The sequence below is a fragment of the Chrysemys picta genome, chromosome 3 (assembly GCF_011386835.1).
Source record: "Chrysemys picta bellii isolate R12L10 chromosome 3, ASM1138683v2, whole genome shotgun sequence".
In the NCBI taxonomy this organism is placed as follows: Eukaryota; Metazoa; Chordata; order Testudines; family Emydidae; genus Chrysemys; species Chrysemys picta.
The window spans coordinates 70563310-70589211 of record NC_088793.1 but is presented as its reverse complement, the minus strand read 5'-3'; the positions used below and the strand labels follow the sequence as shown (position 1 = coordinate 70589211).

At 41.2% G+C, this 25902-nt stretch overlaps 1 protein-coding gene across 3 annotated transcripts in view; it reads left to right on the top strand.

Moving 5' to 3' along the window:
* The window catches only part of GABRR2 (gamma-aminobutyric acid type A receptor subunit rho2), a 64040-nt gene extending 38921 nt beyond the window's left edge, over positions 1–25119 (top strand). For 2 of the 3 annotated variants that reach the window (XM_042857578.2, XM_024103022.3), the window contains 7 exons: positions 773–840; positions 3915–4138; positions 10328–10410; positions 14172–14312; positions 14656–14808; positions 16221–16417; positions 20744–25118. In XM_042857578.2, the coding sequence (XP_042713512.1) occupies positions 838–840; positions 3915–4138; positions 10328–10410; positions 14172–14312; positions 14656–14808; positions 16221–16417; positions 20744–21052 (1110 nt within the window). In that variant the 5' untranslated portion in view covers positions 773–837 and the 3' untranslated portion in view covers positions 21053–25118. Of the gene's footprint in view, positions 1–772; positions 841–3914; positions 4139–10327; positions 10411–14171; positions 14313–14655; positions 14809–16220; positions 16418–20743 lie in introns of all 3 variants that reach the window. The other variant, XM_042857579.2, reaches the window with a different exon arrangement.
* Positions 25120–25902: the final 783 nt, after the last annotated feature.

Sequence of the window (25902 nt, the reverse complement as noted above, 5' to 3'; positions counted from 1 at the left end):
AGGAGGGAGAGGAGAGATTATCCACAATGGACAAAGGAATGAGAGAAGAGGAGAAAGAAAAATCTATTAAAAAATAGGGTGTAAAATGGAATATGAGTAAGATGAGCAGGATTGGCCCTATGAGAGTAATTGTCCACTGTGAAAATGGTATAGTTTCTAGTAGTAAGGGAGTTTGCTTTTATTGTAGAATGATTTCATGCTTATTTATCCTTTGTGCAGTATCTGGCTGTTCATTTTGGAATGACTGAAAACTTTTTAAAAGTAGTCTCCAACAAGTGACTATTGTTTAATAATCAAAGAAACACATGGCAATTTGAGACCAGAAAATGACAGAGCTCTCAAAAATTCACACAAGATGAATGGAGCTTGTCACATTGTGAGGGTTTTCTTTTTTTTCATTCCTTTTGTTATTAGCAAAGTGAAATCTCAAGGATTGTGGTTTCTTCCTCTTATTTTCTTGTATCTTCGTTGGGATTTCTTTATAAAGACCTAAGATTTATAATGGGCTAGCTCTGCATTAGGAACCTTTCCAAAATGCTTCACCCCCGCTATGGATGAGCCATACACAGGTAGAGTCAGTGTTGGAGACATGCAAAGGGGAAAAAAAGATATTGGGATTATTATTCTGGCTGTCTCATCAAGGAACCACAGGTACAAGAAATTATAACATTGGACCAAAAATGTTTTGAACACTACTGTATTTTATAAAGGTAACTAAGTCAGATGATGTAAAAGGATAGTATTTAAATGTTTAAATCTCATTCTACCACAGGTCCTGCCATTCCTGTTGGGGTAGATGTACAGGTTGAAAGCTTGGACAGTATTTCTGAGGTCGATATGGTATGTAACACTCTTTTAAACCTTTGATTATTCTTAGTCAGGATAAGTCCCATATTTGGGTTTCAGTTTATCTGTCAGATGCAGGCAAATGCAGTAAAAACAACTTCTAGCAATTTTGAAAGACCCATAATCAGAATTAAAGTCTTAATAAAGATAGACACTGTTCAAAGAGTCATCATGAGGACGTGAGATAAAGATGATTAAAATTGCAAGGGAACAAAGACCTTGAAAAGTAAATGAGCATGATCTTGGTTGATATACAGGAGTCAGGAATATGAACAATTGCCTGCTGTGCTCATTTCATTGTACCGCATAGTGAAATTCATGTCACTTGGGTTCAGGTAGCTATAATAACTCTTGTGAGGATCATGAAAGCCTTACTTATTTTTAAATTTATTATGGAACCAGAAAATCTATTATTAAATGTATGGATCTGTGAGGAACATTAGAAGAACTAATTAGTATCATAAATCAAAACAAGCTGCTTCCTACCTTCTCATCTCTAGAGGCAGGCCTTCCAATTCAGAATGGACTCTGCCTCTATTTATGCTGAATTTGTGATGGACAACCAGATTTCAGTCACCAGTGATGTCACTCCAGAGCTTAGCAACAGCACTAAATTCAGTTGTAATTTATTCTTATTGTGTTTTTTTAAAAGGAAAGAAATGTGGATCCAATTATCAACTAATAAGTGTTACTGGCAGTAAAAGGTGTATGTGAGAGAGCTATCCTCTGAGTCTCCTGCTTTAGCTTCCATGTGCGGGAGAAAGATGGATCAAAAAGACTGGAGAGAAAAAGAAATGGGGAAAGGAGGAGGAAAAAAGAGGGAATCTTCTCTTTTCCACTCTCCCTTCATCCCCTTCCTCACTGTTCCTCTTATCATGGAGTGTAGAATCTAGGCATAATCTGCAGGGCTAAGGACAGGGTTTTAGCTTAACATCTAAACTCCACAGTATTTGTGTCTTTAATATAAACTGTTAATATTACTGTCCTGTAGTCCTTTTGTGCCACCATCGTTCTGGCTTTGCTGTACAAGGGGGCATATCACAAAATGAGAAAACAAGCCATTTTCTCTTTTGAAAAACTGAGGATCACACCTAAAGCTAGAATTTTTCCCTTTAGATTGTAGTTACAGTGTTAAACATACTGCTGAGGACAGCTTGCTTCGTATCCTATCTGATACAAAACAATTTATAATTTCCTCCATCAATAAGAATTGAAAGATTGATTGGACTTTATCAAGCCACAGTTGGATCCTCATTATAAGAACTTGGCTTGTGAGCATTGATATTGAAAGCAGGGATTTTCTATGGGATATGGGTGACGATGTGGTGGAAAACCCACAGAAAGCAACCAGTGCAGAGGAACCAGATCTCTGTTGTTTCAAGATAATATAGCAAAACTATGCCCTAGGTAGCTCATTAAATAATACGCTAGTCTTTACCCAGGAAGACTTTCATCTAGATCAGAGGTCCCCAAACTGTGGGACGTGCCCCCCTAGGGGGGATGCAGAGGAACATTCAGGGTGGCATGGCTGGGGCCCGGGCCAGGAAGAGAGCACCACCCAGCTCCACTCCTGGTCCTGGCCCCAGCTGCCGGCCTTAGCCCCTGGCCTAGGCTCCGGTCCCAGCTGTGTCCCCTTTACCTTGTCCGTGTCTTCCCCTTCCCAGAGCAGGGTCCCCACTCCCAGCCCCAGTTCTAGGGAGGGGAGTGTGAGATAAAAAGTTTGGGGACCTAGGTCCTTGCCCCTCAGAAAGCTGTGAATTCTGCTCCCTTTTCCTTCGAGCTACATCTCTCTGACTGCCTGGGGCATTGTTCCTCAACCATAGGATGAGAGTTATTCCCACTGAAATTGTATCCTTGTATCCTGTAGCAGGAGAATAGGGCCCCTGGCCAGTATAGGTTTAGCCTTTTAATAAGAACCTTTCTTAGTATGCTATCCTGGTAGCCCACCCTTTTAAATTTGGGAAAGATAACCAACTGCAGCCCTAAATCGATCATTTTGCCTCTGACAGTTACAGATGGCACCTTCTTTCCTCCCAGCTAGTAAGTAAGAAGCTGCAATAGATTAGACTGGCTCTAGTAGTGCCGTGGGACCATAGGGATTGCTCAACCAGATTAGCTCTCGGTCCGTTAAATCAGATACCTTTAATCCATCAACTGTTAGCTACTACTGCGTCTATGATAATCTGACTGCTTTGTGGGAAAAGAGACTAAGATGACATCAGCAAGTGACCACACCATCTCAACATTGTGTGTGTAAAAATGAGTCCTTTCAAACATGCTCTTAGTAAGTTTTTTTAACAACTACTGCACCATTGGGAAAAAAAACTGTGTGGGCTGCTCTTACTCCAGACCAGGCAGGCAGGGCTTTTGAAACTACTTTTGTAGCAAATTGCTTAATGGGGACTATAAAAATAATTACATGTTAATCTCTAAGCATGAAGGGGTTATTTAGTTTAAGAAGATGCAGCTGCCAGGTTGGGGTCAATGGCAGAAACAGATGTTTTTCTTCATGCTGCTGCAGGTGTTTTCCAATACGGCAATAATATGATTATTTCTCTAGGATACATTGCTCAGTGTTCAGACTCATACCTTAGCTAATTTGAACAAGATTTTGTTTTTTTCAAGCAGACTGGGTATATGATTATCCTTTAACTGACATTATGCTGTCAGGATTCAAAAAGCCTGTACTGATATAGTGATATGTATTTTCCTTTGAAGGTTGAATTTCAATGTGTCCTATAGACTAATAGCTTCTAAGGATTACCTGCTACAAATTGTATTAGCATTGTTGTACTTGGCGGGATTGCATTGATATCTGCATGTTACTCTGTTAGGGTGTTTGTAATGTAGCATACAAAAACGTATGGGCTGTGGAACTTTCCCAGAATGCTTCATGTCTACGGGAAACTGTTCTGTGGAATTAGTCTGAGGAAGAAAACCATGTTTAGCAGAGAAGAGATTCAATCTGTATGAGACATATTAGTATAACAATAGATGATTCCCTTTCTAATGTTTGGAAGGCAGCATTGTGATGCATTCTTTCATGGTTCTCTTTTTTTCTGGTGCAGGACTTTACTATGACACTGTACTTAAGGCACTACTGGAAGGATGAACGCCTCTCATTTCCTAGCATCACTAACAAGAGCATGACCTTTGATGGCAGGCTGGTGAAGAAGATTTGGGTTCCAGATGTCTTCTTTGTGCACTCCAAAAGATCATTCATTCATGACACAACCACTGACAACATCATGTTGCGAGTGTTCCCAGATGGTCATGTGCTATATAGTATGAGGTAACCACACAATCTAACTCACTGTCTGTGAACAGCCATTTATTGTTTGCCCAACTCTGTTCTGAGTCAGATTTGCTGAAGATAAGAATTGCCCTTGTGACATTCCCCAGGGTATAATCTGGACTGTTGGACAGCTGTGTCCCTTCAAATCTCCAACCTGAGGTGCCTTTTGTACTGCTTTGCTGTGAGAGCAACCACTCCTGGTCCTGCTCTCACATAGTCTCTAGCATGCAAAATAATTCCCAGCTGAATTACATGAATACTCTGACCAGCCGTTCATGAATTACATTACAGGGTGACACCAGAAACTTCCCAGTCCCAGACCTTTCCCCAGAAATGTGCGTCTTGTACTGCCCAGCTCTTCTACTGGACAATGGAAGCTCATATAAAGTCCGTCATTTCATCAATGGAAAATGATAAGCAGAAACCTTGTTATCTCGAGTGGAGGTTCCCCAACACGTCAATCCAAACACAGGCAGGTTTAGATAAAACAATAAGCAAGTTTATTACCACAGAAAGATAGATTTTAAGTGATTGCAAGTAATGAGGCATAAAGTCAGAATGGGTTACAAAGAAAATAAAAGATAATATGCAAACTAATACCTAATTTAGCAAGCTAAATGGCTTGAAAACCAAGGTTTTGTCTTACCATAGGTTTACAGCAGTCTGTAGTGGCTGAAAGGCCAGGACCCCTCCCCCAGTACAATGATGCTTCCTTTGGCTTTCAATTGTTGTAGCTGCTGTGAGTAGAGATGGGGGAAGTGAGGTGATTTGGAGGCCACTATTTCTCATTCTTATACCCTTCTCCCCTCTTTGAGGATTATCTCCAGCTGGGGGTCATGTGACAGCCAGTCTGTTTACATGTAAACCCCCAGCTGTTCCATTGTCAATATATAAAGTGTTTGCTCACACCCTTCTTCCTGCCAAAGAATGGCCTCTTACCTAGATGATAGTTCGTAATAGTTCATCTGATTATGCTGATACTTGGCTGGGGCGCCAGTGTGTCTTTTGTCCGTGAAAAACTGGTTTGGGCCGGCCTTTCTAACTCTGGAATATGTTACAGCAATGTTATACAGCAGAATCTTATAACTTTATATATAATGTTGATACACATATTTTACCAGGACAATGTTTAGTACTGTAGATTATGAGCTTTCAAATGATACCTCACAAGGCATACTTTGTACAAAATTTATCATGGTCTTTTAAAAATGGTCTTTAAAAAATCTGGTCCAGTGTCCTGTTTCCAACACTGATCAGTACCGTGTTTCAGAAGAAAATGCAAGAATCCACATGGTAAGAGATTATAGGATGATCTGCTCCCAAGGAAAGTAGCCTCCTAACCCTCAATGGTCAGAGAATAGCTTAGTGCATCAGGAGTGTTTGTCTTTCAGTCAATATGTGCTTTAAATTAGGCTCTGCAGTACACCAGATGGTGACGTCCAGAACGATCAATTTTTGCTTCATATTTGCTAGAAAAACAGCCATTCTCTTTGTTTTCTGGGGTAAGTTGCACATCCCTACCAAGCTTTAACCAAAGTTAATTGAGGCTGAAGTGGCTGCTAAAAGATGTACCATAGTAGCTGATTCTCAGGCAGATTACTGGCTGAAAGAATTCTGAGGCAACACCCCAGTAGTGCATCAGGGACTTGGGTTCCTCCAGATGGATAAGATAAGTATGTGTTGGAAAATACAACCCAGATAGGTAGGAGAACCCAAGGGCTGCAGGGCTTTTCAGAGTTCCTTTAGACCAGGGTCGATAAAAATCATTGATTTTTTTTTAATTAAAAATTGGATTTTTTAAATTTAAATTGGATTTTGATTTAAATGGGATTTCTTTTAATGTAAATTAAATACAGGGTTTTTTTTAAATACACTTATTTAAAATTAAATTCAAAATTAGGACAATTTATGTTAAGGCCGAAAGTTAAAATAATCTATTGAAATAATTTAAATTACATAAAAATAATAATATTAAGCAGGATATATTTGCTTGCAAGGTTTAAAGAAAGTCAACCCACTTCACCTGTTGGAAGGCACTGGTGAAGCACCTGAAACCAGAATTTGTTGAAGTGCTAATCCAACTTTTGACAGCAAGTAGCCTTTTCTGCAGTTGCAGGGAGAAATTTTTTTTTTCATTTCCGTTTATTCAACAGTTCACTGACTAGCTAATTCAAAGTTAAAAAAAACAATGGAAATTGAAAAAACAGGAAAGCTTGTTTTGCCTCTTCAAATCTATTAATAAGAACTAGATGGGAAAGAATGAGATCTACTAGCTCTAAAATCTCGCCAGACTTGATGACCAGAAACAATCCGTTCAATTCACTAACTACAGGTAATACTTCCTTTGTTTAATAAATTAGTTGGTTTTAAATGCAAAACATGTTTTAGTAAACTTACTGTATTTTTCTTATGGATCCAGGATAGTTAATGTAGTTTTATTTAACAAATAAAAAAAATTTGAAAATGCTATTTTGGGGCATTTTAAATTTAATTTGAATTTCCATCCAAAGAGCTTGACACAAATCACACACAAAAATGAATCGTCATCTAATATACGGGAACTGCACTGTTGACCATTTTCTAACACAAAAAATGTAAAAGTTAAGAATCTGAATAAATGTAAGTTAAACGATATCATAGCTTAAATAAATGTATATAGATACAGTGTATCCTGGTTAGCAAGAAGAAGCACCAAATTTATAGATTCATAGATTCCAAGGCCAGAAAGTACCGTTGTGATCATCTAGTCTGACTTCCTGTATAACACAGGCCATAGAACTTTCCCCAAATAATTCCTAGAGCAGAGCTTTTAGAAAAACATCCAATCTTGATTTAAAAATTGTCATTGATGGAGAATCCGCCACAACCATGGTAAATTATTCTAATGGTTAATTACTCTCAGGGTTAAAAATGTACACCTTATTTCTAGTCTGAATTAGTCTAGCTTCCACTTGCAGCCATAGGATAGTGTTAGACCTTTTTCTGCTGGATGGAAGAGCTCATTACTAAATATTTTCCCCCCATGTAGATATTTATAGACTGTAATCAAGTCAACCCTTAACCTTCTCTTCATTAAGCTAAATAGATTGAGCTCCTTGAATTTATCACTACAGAGCATGTTTTCTAATGCTTTAATCATTCTCATGGCTCTTCTATGAGCCATCTCTAATTTATTATCATCCTTCTTGAATTGTGGGCACCAGAACTGAACACAATATTCCAGCAGCCAATACAGAGGTAAAATAAGCTCTCTCCTCCTACTCGAGATTCCCTTGTTTATGAATCATTCCCAGGATCATATTAGCTCTTGGCCATAGTGTCACACTGGGAAATCACATTCAGCTGTTTATCTGCCATACCCCCAAATCTTTTTCAGAGTCACTGCTTCCCAGGATAGAGTCTCCCACTGTGTGACTATGGCCTATATTCTTTGTTTCTAGATATATATGTTTATATTTAGCCATATTAAAATGCATATTGTTTGCTTGCTCCTAATTTACCAAGTGATCCAGATTGTTCTGAATCAGTGTCCTGTCCTCTTCATCATTTACCAGTCACCCAGTTTTTGCACCATCTTCAAACTTTATCAGTGATGATTTTAAGTTTTCTTCTAGGTCATTGATATAAATGTTAAATAGCATAGAGCCCAGAATGGATCCCACAGGACCCACCTGGAAACAAACATGCTCGATTATGCTGTTTATAGTTAGATTTTGAGACCTATCAGTTAGCCAGTTTTTAATCCGCTTTATGTGTGTCATTTTAATTTTATATCATTCTAGTTTTTTAATCAAGATGTCATGTGGTACCAAGTCAAATGCCTTACAGAAGTCTAAATACACCGGACCCTCGCTAGAACGCAGGATTTGGGATCCATGCACGGTACCGTGTTAACGCGGGGACAACGTTAAAAGGAATTGCATTTAAAGTAATTAAATTTGGGATCCATGGCTGCGACCGCATTATATGTGAATTCGCGCTATATAGAGGCGCATTCTAGCGAGGGTCCGGTGTATATTACACCAACACTATTAACTTCATCAACCAAGCTTGTAATCTCATCGTTCTCACTACCATGAGGATTTTGAATGGGACCCAATCCAGCAAGCAGCTTCAGAGCAGACCTACTGAATCAGTCCTTATGGGTGGGTTAGGTAATCCTCCACCTATCTTCCCCTGGTTTGTGGATCGCTCTAGGGCTTAGAGGGGAGATAGGCATCTGGGTAGCTAGAGTGAAGCAGCAATGTGCATGCCCAGAGGCAGAAACTGGGGAATTTTTATAATGAAACTTTAGGCACTGAGTGAATTTAGGCACCTACAGGGTTAGGTGGCAGCCAGGAAGGAGTTTTGTGGATTATAGTGAACCCTACAAATGGGAGTTAGGCACCCAAGTCTGGTTTAGGCTCCTAAGTACCTTTGTGAATCTGGGCCTTAGTTTCTCTATTCCTGATCTGTAAAATGAACATAATAGCACTTCCCTACTTCACAAGGGTGTTGGGGAAGATAAATACAATAAAGCTCATGAGATGCTCAGATGCTCGCGCAACAGGGGCCATATAAGTACCTAAGTGAGAGAGAGAGAGAGAGAGAGAGAGTAGCCCAGGATAAGGGAATGACATGTGCAATGCACATTTGTTTTAATAAAATAATTATTTTTCTTAGGACCTATTGCTCATCAGTTTCAACATACAGCAGATAAAAAAACTGGACACATTGTTTTAATTTGCTTCACAATATCATCACAAGATTAAGATCAGGTAAACGTGCACCTTGGCAGCATGAATATACTCTCCTTGTGGTCTTTTGGCAGTATGCATAGAAGCAGGGTTCACAAAATCACATTAGGGACTTATAAATTCAAGACCATTTGGTCTATACTGCACATTAATCGAGGGGATCTCTTATTGACAGGTTGAGTTTCTGTGTTCTCTGACTAATGGATTGTTAATAACTACATGTATTAGGAAAGAAAATGTCAGATTGTAATGACACAAAGTTATACAGTATTTAACTATGATGGACAACACTGTAGAGAACTATGAGAAATTGTTACCATGATAGCAGCACTGTCTGAGCTCCAAAAATCTGCTTTGGCTAAGTTCTGCTCTGGTTTATAAACAATACAACTCCAGTTACGTCATTGGGGTGATTGGTGTGTAGGTTGGGGCAGAATTTGGCCCATAGCCTTTTGATCAGCAGAAAGGTTCTTTGTCACCATCTGAAATGAACCAGGGAAGCAGTCAGAGGCAGCATAAACAGGACTATAAACTTTAAAGTGATGACTCACAACTGGACTGTCCCTACTGAATTTAGAGCCTCACTTCAAATCAGTTCATGAGAAAAAAAACCACCTGGTTCCCTGGTAAAGTAACATTAGGGCTGATTAGATTCAGATTTATAAACTCAAGCTGTGATTGTTTCAGATCCCGAGGTCAGATGTGAATTTAACAGAGGCAAATCTTACTACTGGAAAAATAGCTGCCCCCCATTCCACCAGTAATAATCAGCCCTCACAGTTTAAACAAGATTGATCCAGCACTAAAAAAATCAGCTTTTCCCTAATAGTAAATAGATCGAGGTGCCTTTCATGCTATTGTTGCTGATTTATGCATGTGGAACTCAGGTGGGTTTGTTGTAGTGACTGAGGTGGAGTGAAGGCAAAATAAGGAAAGAACAGGAAACGGGACATAAAGGAAGCATCATACTGTGGAACCCAGTGAAATATTTTTTTTTATAAGAAACCAATTTAATATAAGGCAGACATCCAATAAAACACACTCAAATACACTAAAAATATTATTATTGTTTGCTGTTTGAGTTGCAGTAGTGTTCAGAGGCCCCAACCTATTACAACAGTCCCTGGAAGCTACTCTAACTGGACTAGGAGCCAAACTGCTCCACACCAACCATGGAAATCATGAGCGTACAGATGCGGTGTAAACCTTCACATGGCCTGTGCACATCCAACCATGTCTATATCTGAAGGGCAGGGCCTCTGTACCTGACTAGGAAGTTTCTTAGTTCTTTTATGTTAACACATAATACATAGTTTCTGTTTTTAAAGCTGGGAAATGATTTTTATATATTTAAAATTTATATTTTCTGTGCCCCGTGACACATTTCCTCTACCTTCTCTGGACTATAGCGTCTCTTTTAGGAAGTGACCTTTCCTCTTTGGATTTCTAGGATCACAGTGACAGCGATGTGCAACATGGACTTCAGTCGATTTCCCCTGGACTCACAGACTTGTTCTCTGGAACTGGAAAGCTGTAAGTTGTATAGACGTTCTTAGCTGCAAGTCCCCCTTAGCTGACTGTACGCATTGGTTGGTTATACATACTTCAGAATAAAGAAAAATAATATTTTGGGGCCTGAGTCAAAGCCTGTTGAAGTCAATGAGTGTCTTTCCACTGAGTCAATGGGCTTTGGATCGGGTCCTTATTTGTGGAGGGAGTGAGTGAGTGTGTGTGTGTGAGAGAGAGTTTTTAGTAGATGACAAAGAAAAAACCACAAAAGTCAAACTAGGGTCCTACTCCATGGGCTGGTGACTATTACAACACATTGGCTTGGAGGGAAAACTCAGAATTTCTGCTGTGTTGGTTGGCTCTGTTTGGAAGATGATGTTTGAAACCATCATGGAGGACAGTTAATAATTGCTTCTCTTTTCAATTTATGTACCTTTCATCCCTAAAGACTCTAACGTGCTTTACAAACGATAGGCCTGATCCTGCAAGTACTGAAATACATGAGCAGTCCCACTGAGTTCAACTTGGGTAATTCAGTTCAACTTAATGGGACTCACCAGCGGCATGAAGTTGCTTTCATGCTTAAGTGCTAGATTCACAAAGAAACTTTTAGGTACCTAGAAAATCACTGGGATTTACAAAGCCTGGGTTAGGCATGTAGGCTCCTTATTCACTGAAAATGACTCTATTCCAGGTGAGTGTCCTATCCCCTGGATAGGGTGACCATATTTCCTTATGCTGAATACGGGACACTTGGTAAAATTACTCCTATTCAAGCGAGTTCAACGGCAATCCATCAGAACTATGCAGTACAAACGTTCAAATTAACATCAAGTTGACAGCACCCGTTAAGAAATACTGCGTAGTTGGATTCTTTTTATTTACATTCTTATCTTTAAGGCTTTAGGGTTCACACGGGAGAGGTGACACACACACACTCCCATACACCTCTCTCACACGGGGGGTAACTGACCAACCCACCTGACCCTTCCTGCCTGGCACGCTCTGCCCTCCATGCCTGGCTGAGCCCCCGGGACAGACCTGCCTCTCCTGGTACCTGGTGCTGCATCTTCCTGAGGCAATAAGTGTGGGGGGTGCGGCATACAGGGTCACATACCCTCCCCCCCCCCCAGATTTCTGCCAGGGTTCACACCAGAATGTGGCCAGCAACAGCCTTTCAGCCCTGTGTGGGAGAGAAGGGACAGAAGCGGCTTCCAGCCGCAGAGGGAAGGAGGGGAAGGAATGACCTGGCTCCTGTCTTTGCAGAGCTCGTCTCTTCTTCTCCCACCCTCCCATGGCTGGAAGCAGCTTGTCCCTTCCTGCCTGCACAGTGTTGAAAGGCAGCTAACACCTCCAGGCTGCTGCTGGCCAACAACATAACTCAGCTGCCTCCTGTCCCCGCCAGCTACAGCGTGGGCAGGAAGGGGTTAAGCCCTACGGATGCATTGTGCACCAGGGCCCAGAGAACCTGACTGCAGGGGCTTCACCGAACTGGCCAGAGAGATGGCTCAGCAGTGCAGGGTGCCTAGGGAATGGGACGGAACAGCCCCATGCTCTGTGGCGGCAAGACCCAGGGCGGGAGGGTGGGGGGTCAAAAGGATGCTAAGCCCCTCCCCTGGGGGCTGCTGTGGAACCTGCAGGTTTGGGGCATGAACGGCAAATCGCTTTTCCCCACCCTCGCCACTCCAGAGCTTAGCTGAGGGGCGGAGAGACTTCCCTGTACAAGCGTTGTGTGGGGCTTTGGCACATGCAGGGCTCGCCTCCTCCTGGCCAGCACCCCAAACTGGAGGGTCTTGGGCTACCCCGGGACCCCAGCCCAGCCAGAGGAAGTGGGGGAAGGAAGGAGCCTGCTGGCCAGGCTGCTGGTGAGCTCAGTGCTCTGACCAGGGGCTGGTTCTCCACACAGTGCTGGGAGCAGGACATGCCCACCGATGGGGATATGGAAGAGCAGTGGGGGGGGGGGGGGGGAGGGACGAAGCAAGGAAAGGACAGTGAGAGGGGGAGCACATAAAGGGCTGATGGATGGGTAACAGAGGTGACATGTAACTGGCCATTGCCTGGCACCTGCCTACACTCACCAGCCACCGCAGCTCGCAGCATGCAGCCAGTGCCATCTGGAAACGGGAGGGGGAGGCAGGCCCTGTTTGCCAAAAACTGGCATGCAGCAGGGGCTGTGCTGACGGACCAGCAGGGGATTGGCTGGCCCTGCGTGCTGCTTTGCCCCACCACCAGCCTTGCACTCCCACCCCCATCATTGGTCACTGGACACCCCCTCCCCACTCACCACTGGTGGGAGGACGGCTGGCGAGCAGGCATCTGTCCAGCAGCAGGACCCATCAGTACTGATGGGGGCGGTGGAGAGACAGAATATACGGGACAATTTGCCTGTTTTTAAGAAAAAGTTGGGACACCTGCAGGAAGGCTTAAATATGGGACTGTCCCTTTAAAAAAGGGTTGTCTGGTCACCCTACCCCTGGACTAAAAAGTTATGAGGGAAATCCTCTTTCTCCTCCTTCGGTGTTTTGTGTAAGCCTGTCTATACGGGCCTCATTGGGTAGGTCTGAGCAAGTTAGGCAAAGGAAAGCCTATCTTCTCTAGGTTCATGCGTCACTCTAGGGCTGACGTCTGGATGCCTGGCATGGGGCTGCAGTGCACAGGTGCAAAGGCAGAAACATAAGTGTTGAGGGGACTTTTACTGGAAAAATTTAGGCACTGAGCAATTTTAGGTGAATTTGTGAATCCCACTGGGGCCTGATTCTGGGATTGAGGCACCTAAAGTGGCAATTGAGTGCCTAAATCCTTTTGTAAATCCAGCCCTAAATGTTTTAAACAACAGTGTTTCCACTGCTATCCTTGGGAGACTATTCATCAGTCTCTCAAGATCAATTACCTAATTGTTCTGATGTTTCGCCAGATATTTAGCCAAAATTTTCCTTTGCTAAATTTCCTCCCTTTTCTCCCTCGTTATGCTCACATAGCATACTAAATAATTCCTCTCTCTTTTGTGTTTATACCCTTCAAATACTTGTTGATTTGTTACCTACAGTGATACCTCTCACCTTCAATTACATCTTTCAAATAACATTTTAGATGGCTCTCTCTCACTTTCCCCCTAAATTTGGCCAGATTAACCATAATTACTTCCTATAATCTTTCCTCATAAACCCATCTTTCCAGCCCCTTAATCAATTCTGGTGTTCATCTCTGAATCTCCACCAATTTGTCTAAATTTTTCTGGTAGTGTGGTGATCAGAAATGTACAATTCTAGTTATACTCCAGTGCTGTATAAAGGTGGACCTGGAACATGACGTGATGTCTTTGGTTTGGCTTTTTGTGCTGCTACGTTACATCGTCTGGCAAGATCCTTATTTAATCTATTGTCCATTAAAAACTCTAGTTATTTGGCATTACTGCATTCCAAAGATGTATCTGTGTTTCAGGTTATTTTCTGCAGATAAATTCATCTGCATTTTTTTCAAACAGAATTCAATGTTATTTTCCACAAATACTTCCAACCTCTCTAGTACCCTTTGCATTATTAGTCTGTCCTCACTAGCATTTGTGATGTTCCCCAATTGAGAGCCTGATCATGCACCAGAGTCCATGAAACATGGACCCCTGCACCATGCAGATCACAATGCAGGATTGGGGCCTTAGAATCATCTGTGAATCTCACTAATATGTTCCTTATCCTCACATAGTTACTTTTTATACTGACTGTTTACATGAAATATCCTAAAGCCAAGTCACATTGTGTCTTTTTTTCTTTTCTTTTTTTCTGAAGATGCTTACACTGATGAAGATCTGATGCTTTACTGGAAAAATGGGAATGAATCCCTGAAAACTGATGAAAAGATTTCCTTGTCTCAGTTTTTGATACAAAAGTTTCATACTACTTCCAGACTCGCTTTCTACAGTAGCACCGGTATCATTCTTCTTAAAATGGTTTTATTATTCTTTTGAGTCATTGCCATATATTTATAGTTCAGTGTCAAACATTTGCCAGGTGAAATTTAAATGAAATTTCTATAAGAAGTACTTGAGTAATAGTCTCTTTCCCTTTGCCCTTGTCATCTTTGGGATTATAGATCATTACAGTCTATGTGCTGTGAACGATGCGAAGAATATAGAATTCCCCCTCCCCCTGTATATATTCACAATTATAGGTTGTCTACTCTTATAAAGTAAATATGATTTGCTGAAAGATGTAGCAGCTCTGTATGTGTCATTAAAATGCTCTTCATGACATTTTTTTCCCCTCCCAACAGGATGGTACAATAGACTGTACATAAATTTCACTTTACACCGCCACATCTTCTTCTTCTTGCTCCAAACCTATTTCCCTGCCACTCTAATGGTCATGCTATCGTGGGTGTCCTTCTGGATTGATCGCAGAGCTGTACCTGCTAGAGTGTCATTAGGTGAGGGCAATTAATATCAACCATGAATGTGACAAAACCTTTGAATTTGGAGGAATAGGGGGAGGGGGAATTCTCTGTTTCATTTGTTAAATATGCTAGGAAAATACATATGTATTTTATCTGATAGTTAAAGTACTTTAAGGTCTGTACTTTGTCTTATGTTCTTCATTGTTGAATTGCTTCTTCATGATTGATAAATCTTCCTGATCTGTATTTAAATCAGGGCAGAAGATGGAACTGTATTTTAAGAAGAGAAGGAAGCAGAGAAAAGAGATTCCAGTGTTTGTGAACTAGTGAATCAAGATTTCTAATTATAGGCCCAACCTAACAGTCCTGAAATGGGCATTAAATAAATGAGTTTTGTCTAATTCAGGACTGTTGACATTTCTTTTGTTTAAAAAACAAAAAAAGAAACAGATGTGCTCAGTTATTAATGCCTAGGTCAGAGAGAGACAGAGATGTAATAAAAAGTCTAGTGTATCTCTCTGAATATGAGTGCATATGACTTCCTATAAAAACAGAGTAAAAATAGCAGGTTAGTCCCATAGTTTGCGATACAGTAACAAGCATCTGAAAAAAGCAGCGGAGTCTGCTCAAGTGAAAGGACTTCTCTAGTTTGGAATGACCTGATTAAAGTCACACAAATGCTCTTTGGCTCTGTCACTCAATTGTTAACTGGCTATTGCAAACTGGTGAAAATTAGGGAAAGTATTTTACTTTTATCACCACAGAGTACCTGCTTAACTGTAAAATTTATTCTATGGATAAAGTGGATGCCATTAAAAACTTTTCAATCACCTTAGCTAAGGTGAGCACGAGGGCTTTTCTGTCACATCACACAGACACAGACACACACACACACACACAGAGGATTTAACATAAATGGGTTTCAGCTTTTGAGACAATGATTCCAGTCACGTCCACTTCAGCAGTGACCGAAAGTCATTGGTCATTGACTGCTGTTTGGTGAACTGGGTAAAACAAATTGGTGCTTTCAGTGAACCAAGAGTCCTTATCTCCACTGGCACCCTGGATGATAGCTAAAGCAGGAAAAAAATGACTAAATGGCATTCTAGGCTGAACAACTTCCTCAATCTAATGAGCGGTCCCTATAGGTTAGGGCTGAAGCATCACTTCCTAATTAAACACTAGAGAGTTAAAGAGAATCACAAGGGAAGTGGTGGCTGCTCCATCACATTTAAAAATGTGACTAGACAGAGTGCTCAAGAACGCAGTGTAGGGAAAAATCCTGCATTGTGAGGCAGCTAGACAAGATGACCCAATAAATCATTTCTATAGGCTATGAGTGGTGCTGAGGACAGTACTGTATTTTGAGACAAAACTAATTAATAGTAGATGCCTTCTGAACTATATTTGGCATATGAAGTACATTTTTGTGGGGATTTTTCCAGGGATAACCACAGTGCTGACCATGTCAACAATCATCACTGGTGTAAACGCCTCCATGCCTAGAGTTTCCTACATCAAAGCTGTGGACATTTACCTCTGGGTCAGTTTTGTGTTCGTCTTTCTCTCAGTGTTGGAATACGCAGCAGTGAATTATTTGACCACAGTGCAAGAACGGAAGGAAAGGAAGTTGCGAGAGAAGGTGAGAGACAATCTTTTTACACGTGACGTGCTTTATATTGGATGTTTTGGGACAAGGAATGGGAAAACTCTGACATTTGTGGTGTGTGATTAATTTGTCTACAATGCTGAAGCAGACACGGAAGTGCTGACACCACAAAAACAGGAGTTGGTCTCTTTTGATCATTGTACAAAAGGAAGAGAGAACGAAACAAAGATCAGAACTGGGGATGTTTGCAACCTGGGACTTTGGCAGAGACCATTTGTGGAGGGTAAGAAAGGGGAAATCCAGACTGATATTTCCCTGTGGTCACCACAATTTATTTTTAAAGTTACAGCTAATGAATTATTCTGAGTGAATTAAAGACTTCTAACTCACAATCCGGTACATTTAAAAAATTGGGTTCAATAAAGGTAATAGTAGAATTGTTCCTTGGCACAAAACACACTTGAGCAACAAACAATCTTTATATTTATTCTTTTAATGTGCCATGAAAGGCCATGGTGCTAAATGGATCATTTTTATGGTTTTCACTCATGCTGTTGGGTAATTTAAAAGAATCTTTTAAAAAAATGTTTCACTGAAAGCCCATTTAATGGATGAATACCTTTTCTGTACTTCCTTTCCCATGGTTGGTATCCCAAAGAGTTTGTGTGTAAATATTAGCTGTCTCTTCTCTAGTCAGTCTGTTCCTCAGTCCTGAATCTTCAAGATCTCTCATGAGCTTCTTTCACCTTATGCTATTCTGCCACAGTCCATTGGCCATCAATAAGCTTTCCTCCTTTGGCCCAGTTATGAAGTCTGAGGTCTCACTTAGTCTCTATTTTCCATCCCTCCAGCTGTCCCTTTGATTCCATCATTTCCCAGTTACACAAACATGCTAATAATAGTATCCCTCAACTCTCTCTCCATTTACCATTCCACCTCCCTGACACTGCTAAGGTCATTGAAGAAGCTGCTCACAACTACTGCCTTTTCTCTCTTTTACCTCAGTCTTGGATTCACTCCACTCTGGTTTCCATCCTCTCCATTGAAACTGCTGTCACCAAGGTCTCCCATGATCTCTTCTTGGCCAAGTCTAATGTATTCTGCTCCATTCTTCTTCTCCATAAGCCCTCTCCAACCGTCAGTACTACAGTCTATCTAATACCTCTCTGTACCCCACAATATACTGCCTCCTCCTTAATATCCTGTCCACCCTTGGCTTTTGAGAACCTATACTCTCTTGGTGGCTCTCCTGCTCTTTACAGGAGTGCCACAGGACTCTAACTGTGGTGCGCTTCTCTTCTCCTTCTACATCTTGTCACTGCGTGGCTTCATCTATTCATACAACTTCCGCTATCATCTCTACACTGATAATTCACAAATCTGCTTTTCAGCCTGCCCTGTTTTCTGATGTCCAGGCCTGCATATCTTAGTGTTTCTGCAACATACCTTGGACAGTTCACTGCCAGATCTCACAAAACATTGCTGAAATTGAACTTTTTATTTGTTCTCCTAAACCTCCTTTCCTTCGCCATTGCCATTCGCCAAATCACCATCCTTCCAAACAATGATTGAGGATTTGAACCTCTGGGTCATTTTTGACTCCCTCCTCTTCCTGAATCATGCCACTTCTTCCTTCCCATTTAAAAAATATGATCTTTCTTTTTGTCTGTGCCCTGGTTATCTCCCACCTTGATTACTGAGGCAATCCTCTCTCTGATACATCTTCAATCTGTCCAAAATGCAGCTGCAAAAGTTATCTTGCTTGCCTGACGATTGGACAATGATGTTACTTTTGAATCCCTCCACCAGTTCCCTCTATATCAAGTTTAAACAGCATCACTTTGTGCCTCCTCCCATTCTACACTCTATGTATAGAATAACCTCCAAATCCTGACATGCCAATCCAATGCTCCTCCCTCTTTCAAATCCCCCCTATATTCTCATTGTTTCCATGACAAATGCTTATCTAATGGTTTCTCCCTTCCAACATTGTTTAGAGGAAAAGAGAGTGAATTCAGGAAAACTATCACACACACAAAGCTTCACTTAAGCCTGCCAACTCCTCTGGGTATTTCAATGTATCTTGTTGTATCTGTGCCTCTCTATTAGATTATAAGATCTGTAGAGCATAGACTCTTTCCGTCCTGTCTAAACTCTGACCCCATCATCAGTGCTTAGCAAATAATAAATAATAATTCAGCCTTGCTAAATTCTACTGACCCAGAGCAGGTCATTTTTATGGCAAGTAAAATATCATTAGTTTTTTCATTATCTGTCACCATGGTAAAAAGAGGACAGTTCAGTGATGGCACAATTTATCATTTATGTCACAAATTTTCTTTCAATTGTTAATATCCCTGCACTGAATTGTATCGTCATGCAATAAAGAAAGCAGGCTGAAAAGCTGATTATACACATCAAAAGTTTTTTTTTTTTACCCTCAGATACAAGGCAATAATAATCATTAAGGATGGTCAAGAAAATTGTGTGTTTGTTATCTCTAATGGGGTTATAGGGAAGTGTGGCTTAGTGTCTGAGTGGAATGAGGGCTCTTTAAGAGACACAAGAGACTATTGTCTCTCACTGGAATAAATATTGATCTCGTTAGCCAATGCCATTCAGCTGTGAAAGTCCCAGGGGAATCCAAATTTGGATTTTTGCTCTCCCCAGAAATGGACTGTGGCAGTATGGTGGCCTGAAGTCATTCAGCACATCTCTTCTCTGTATGAGTGTGTGCACATGTGTACATGGGAATACATCAGGGATGGATTAAGACTACGTTGGGACCAGAACCATCTAAACTTTGGGCTTGCTTTCTCCTCCTGCTATCTTCCTAGACACCTGGCAGTGTATACAACACCTATTAAACAAATCAGAGTCATTCAGCTCCTAGTCATTGTCTGTGGCCTTCCCTAGGCCAAATCATAATCTGACCTGGGGGCTAAGAGTTACCTGGGTCAACAGTATTTCTCTTCCTCTTGGGTCCTGCAGCAATTGGCCTGTAGCAACCTGGTGCTTACTATTGCGTCCTGGATTGGTCAACTGGGTGGCCTGATGCTAAGGATCCTGATTTAATCCTCCCCTATAATATTGGGGGGGGGGGGGTGATGGGGGTTTGAGATTAAGGAATATCATGTGACTGCTTAAAGAGAGACAAAAATAAAATTACATTTAAAAGATCATGGGTTCCACCTTTACTTACACTTGCCTTCAAGCTAAGTATAAAATGTGTTATAAACACAGTGTAAATTGGTTTTTAGTCATACAGAGTTCTAAAAAAATCCCATCACTGATGGGAACAAACTATTTAGAACAACTCTGATGTAGCCTAGGTCTGAAGAATACCACAGTTCTTGTGACAGTACTTGAACCCATGTGCATTGACCAGCCACATCATTTTGCTACAACTGGAACAGAGACAATAGTCTCTTTTTCCAGTTTATGAATTGTCTGTGAGCAGTTTGATTTGTTGTCCACAATTATTTGCCAAATTATTCTTGGTCAGTTCATGAGCAGTGTGCTTATGAGTATTTGCTATTTAGAATTCCAGAGGCATTAGCTGTTTTGATTAGACAAGTGGGATGAGTTCCACCCCAGATATTTTTCCTGTTCTCTGGCTGGATATGTGTAAGCTTTAGAATCAGGTTTCCAGAGGGAATACTTACATTTAGGACATCAAAACTTACTTTCTGTCAATATTTTTCTCATCTTTGCTTAAAATGCTGTTTCTACAAATATTACTGCCTCTTGCGCTATAGTATCCATAGAAACTGAACATGAAAAGGAACACGAAAAGGAAAAGCAGCCAGAGGGAATTGAATTTACTGGGAAAAACTTCTGGTCAGGTTTAATTTCAATCAAACCAATTTCCCATCCCTAATTACCACATAGGATTTCAGAAACCAAGCCAGACACAATATAAAGTTGCAACCAGTATGGCTAGTCAGCAACTTTTCATTTCAGAAAACTTAAGCTTTAATAGAGAAACATATCACAGTTGAACTATAATGTGCAGCCAGGGCCAGCTCCAGGCACCAACACAGCAAGCAGGTGCCTGGGGTGGCCAATGAAGATGGGCAGCACGTTTGGTAATTCGGTGGCGGGTCCCTCAGTCCCTCTCGGATGGAAGGACCTGCCGCCGAATTGCCCCGAAGAATGGAGCGGCATGGTGGAGCTGCCACCGAAGTGCCGCCGATCGCGGCTTCCCCCCACATCCCCCACCACTTGGGGCAGTAAAAACCCTGGAGCCAGCCCTGTGTGCAGCTCTAGTTTTTACAAGCTGTCCATAAAAAGAAAGGTATCGTCTTTGCCTCTAGTATTTTTGTTCAGTGTTTGACTATTGTTTGTTTCTGTTCTCAGTTTCCATGTACATGTGGAATACCTAATACAAAAACCATGATGCTGGATGGAACCTACAGTGAATCTGATGCCAACAGCCTGGCAGGATACACAAGAAGCCAGATAGTGATTGAGGAAGAAAAACAAGACAAAATGGTGGTTCATTTGGCCATGAGCAATGAATCTAATTCATCGAGAAAGAGAGGGCTGAAAGGCCATGTTGGCCTGCGCATCATCCAGAACACTCATGCGATTGATAAATACTCAAGAATAATATTCCCAGGCACCTATATATTTTTTAACTTGATATACTGGTCTGTCTTTTGCTAGACATACCGAGGCAGAAGCCCTTTACAGGACTAAGTGGGTGTTTTTTTTAAAAAGTTCAGTTTGGCTGTTAAGCTAGAAAACCAATTCTCCTATTGTACCTGTGGAGCAAAAAGCACTGGATATATCCTGCAACAGGCACGTTCATCCAAAGGCTTCCCTGAGAATTTGGTGTGTCAATTACTCTGTACACCTGACCCCCATCTCCCCTCTGCTCTCTTGGTTTGTGCAACAGCTACTGTATATATATACACTGGGCAATGCTGATAGTGCCTGATGTGCACTGGGGCCCAGATCCTCAAAGGGATTGAGGTACCAATTCCCATTGATTTCAATAGGAGTTAAGTTCCTAAATGCCTTTGGAAATCTAGGCCAGGGAAACTACCACAAAAGAATCACCCAGGCTCCGCTGCTGGATTAAAGTGTGAGTTCCTATGGCTGTGCTGAGGTGCCTAAAATAGACAACGGTTAGGCTCCTTAATAGCTTAGCTTTGAAAGTGCTACATGAAAACAGAGCTCACTTTAGACCATTGTTTTTCTTTTTCCTTTGCTTATAAACAAATGGCATCTTTTTAGGATATACTTTCATCAAGCCATCAGGCAAAATTCTGCAATCCTTACTCAAACCTCCCATTACGTAAGTGGGATTGCTGCCTGGGTGCAGAATTCACTCTACCACGTCTAGGCAATTAGTTTGTTTTTAATTAAAAATTAGGAGAAATGGTAAAGTAAAGCAAAGAAACCTCTGGAACTTGGGCAGCATGAAATCTGGAGCTCGTTTATAATGACAGCTTGGAAGTTTAAATAAGCCTGTTCACTCCTTGCAAACTGGCCTTGGAGTACAATAAATCGACCATGAGTGCTTTTCCCTTTAACGGAGGTGGAAGGTAACCAGCTGGAGCCTTTGATTAGTGTACAGGACTGGGGAGTTTATCCAGGAGTGGCTAGTCTTTTTGCTTCCTTTCTTCATAGCTAGGTCCCTACCAAATCCACGGCCATGAAAAACGCGTCATGGACTGTGAAATCTGGTCTCCATGAAATCTTGTCTTTTGTTTGCTTCTACCCTATACTATACTGATTTCACAGGGGAGACCAGAGTTTCTCAAATTGGGGGTCCTGACCCAAAAGGGAGTTGCAGGGGGTTTGCAGGGTTATTTTAGGGGAGTCATACTATTGCCACTCTTACTGCTGCGCTGCCTTCAGAGCAGGGCGGCCAGAGAGCAGTGGCTGTTGGCTAAGTGCCCAGCTCTGAAGGCTGCACCCCACCAGCAGCAACGCAGAAGAAAGGGTGGCAATACCATACCATGCCACCCTTACTTCTGCACTGCTACCGTCGGAGCTGGGTGGCTGGAGAGTGGCAGCTGTTGACTGAAGGCCCAGCTGTGCAGGCAGCAGTGCAGAAGTAAGGGTGGAAATACCATACCATGCCATCCTTTCTTCTGTGCTGCGGCTGGCAGCAGCTCTGCCTTCAGAGCTAGGCTCCCAGCCAGCAGCTGCCTCTCTCCAGGTGCCCAGCTCTGAAGGCAGCACCACTGTCACCAGCAGCACAGAAGTAAGGGTAGCAGTACCACAACCCCCCCTCCAATAACCTTGCAACCATCCCCGTCCCTCCCCAGACACACACCTTTTTGGGTCAGGATCCTACAATTACAACATCATGAAATTTCAGATTTAAGTAGCTGAAATCATGAAATTTATGATTTTTAAAATCCTATGACCGTGAAATTGACCAAAATGGACCTTGAATTTAGTAGGGCCCTATTCATAGCTCAAAGCAGAGAACAGTGTAGGGGGAGGTCTGGCACCTCTCCAGGAACTCAAGGGCTGCCTTTATTTCTAACAGAAAAGTGCAGCCCACAGAGAAAATACTTCCCAGCATGCAGTGCACTCTCTCTCCAACAGAGCAGCTATACTCTATACTTGCCCTATTGTTTAGGCCTTTTGGAGCAAGAGGGAAGTTGCATGCTGGAACTCGTTGTCTCTATAGGTGCACCTCCATTTTAAAGATAAATGTGGCCATAAGTAGCACTGTCATACTTCATGAGCTGGACTCTGGTAACTGGCATAAAAGTCTAAATTATTCTTTAGTAGCTGCTCAAGAGACCAGTCGCTTGCTTCTATAAATGGCATTCCATGCTTCACAGAGTGTTGTCTCCTCTTCCTTTGCTAGTAATGCTGAGAGGAAGATATAGAATTTTGTACAAAATTGCAACAGGTCACATTTAATCTTTCCTTATTTCTTAAGGAAAATGCCCAAGCGTGCTGAGCTGTGGAAGTGATGTCGTTAATCAGAGCACCTGGGTGGCATGTTGGTGCATACCAGGGTGGTCAGACCTGAACTCAGATGATTCTGTGCTGAAGTTGGAAGATCACTCAACAATATGATTAAACTATACCGCTGACTAGAATGTCGACAGAGAGGATGTAAATAGTACAGATAATGTACAGAGCATTAAGTCTCTTGCAATACCCTACACATACCAAATGAAACAGCAATCCCACTTACAGGAAAATACTCCCTACATACTTATTGGGCTTTTACATTTTCAGTTTACAATAGCAGTTTTGACTTTTCTGCAGGGATTTAGTGATTGGTTGGAGTAAACTCTTCCTAGCCTATCATCAATCCCTAGAATTTATCCTGTGCCTCAATTATTGTTGCTTAAATTGCAACACATTTCAACGTTAGATTTAATCTAAATGAAAGTGATTAAAGAAACAAACTAAGAAATATATTCCCCCTTCATTGCATGTGTATGTCAGTAATGAGAGATTTGTGTTGTCATAAAGGAGGAAATATATCCCTAAGATCCCTAGCTAAAACTGAACAGAAGTCAAGAAATGCACCAATATCTCAAAGAAAGCATATTCCTATATCCCAGTCTCCCCCCTCTTTCCTATGCTACAGATCAGGGTGTTGTTCCAATGATGTAAAGAATACATTTCACAATAGCTGTTCGAGATGAAAACCAACCACCATTATTATACAAGAAGAACTATAGAACTATTCCACAGAGTCTTAATAGAGATGTAATTCCTTATTTAATCAAATGCATTTCCGAGTATTAGCATTTTAAAATAAAATTTTAGCCAATCAGAAACCAGTGTTATATTTTAAAATGCTTTCACGGATCAGTTCTTCTTTGATTGGCTGATGTAAGACAAGAGGAGGAAGGAAAGTCGTGTGATTAAATCAGAGAAATGGGAAGCAAGGGACCTGGATTTTATTCCAAATATAGCCACAGGATTCTTGTGTAACTATGGGCACTTCATTTAGCCTCTCTGTGCCTCAGTTTCCCCATCTGTCAAATGGGGAATAATACCTACCTCACAGGGGGGTGATGAGACGTTGAATTCATTAATATTTTTGACGCACCTTAAGATCTTTGGCTGGGAGGTCCTATGAAAGTGTGAGGTATTATTATTAATGCACACTACAGATCTGTTCTCAGAGTGCAATTGATCAATAATGGCAAATTGAACACCAATTTCTATCAGACAAAATGATTTAATCTACATGAGTCATTTGGGAGTACAGAGATAATGGGCCACTTTTATTATGGGTGCAATGCCATTGGTTTCAGTGGAGTTACATCGAGGATAAATTTTGCCCAAGATATTTAAGTGAATTCTGTCACTGGATAATGTCTGCTGCTATAAAAATATATATATCTTGATTTTACTTTGACATTTATTTTTATTAAATGTCTTATCTTCACCTCAGAACTTATCGGGTGGTAGGAAACAGTTATTCAGATGCTACATTCTTCTGCACTGACATTCTCTTACTTATATGCTACCTAATAAACTTCCTCTGAGGAGGCTAAGTTTAGCTTATTTAGTATGTATGCATACATGTGTAATGGAGATATGTGCCTGCTGTAACATATCTACATTTGTTTCTAGCCGCTGCAACTATCCAGCCCAGATAATTGCTAAGGAGAGAGTTTGATCGTTACGGAAAGTTAATTTGAACACTGCCGTGTTCTTGTTTGAGATTTTTAATTATTATATTAACCAATAGATGCAAATAAAGAACAAGCCATCAGTGATTCACACACATTTGTAATAACTGTGTTGTATTTGCCTGCCAACAAGGAGGAAATGAACAGGACAGGGCGCAAGAGCAAATCCTAAAAGGAGGGGTGAAATTAATAATACAGTTGACCATCCGTTTCTCTTAGGTAAAAGATTTCACTGACCTGCGAGATGATAGTGTCATTTAAACCTCTATCTGCAAGAACCTATGGCCAAAATTTTTAGAAATGGGTGTCTATACTTAGACTCAAGTCCATAGTTAGACACCTAAATAAATAGTCTGATTTTTAAGAGTGCTGATCACCTGCTGCCTGTGGCACCTTTTACAATTAGGCCAGTTATTTAAGTGCCTACTTAAGGGTGATATTTTCAAAGGTATCTAAGGGATTTAGCTGCATAAGTCCCATTGACTTTAGGCACCCATTTCTGAAAATCTTGGCCCAAGTGCAAAAAAAAAAGAAAAGAAAAAGGAAACCTTATTTCACTCCACTGTATCAAACCTTCCCTCACAGTATCAAACCTATACAGACAATGATACCCTTATAACAAAGGCAAAGATGGTAGTTGGGACATGTACGTATGTTAGACAAATATACATATTTTTAGTAGTTATATACTGTATATTAAACTACCAAAATTAGACTCAAAAGAACATACAGACACTGTCAGATTGATGAAAAGCTTTTACTGTACTGCCTAAGGGTTAAGAAACATTCCCCTGTGGGCAGCTTATTCCATAATTGTCCATTATGGGTTTTCTTGCACTTTACTCTGCAGCAGCTGGTATTGATCAGTGTGGATGACAGATACCAGAC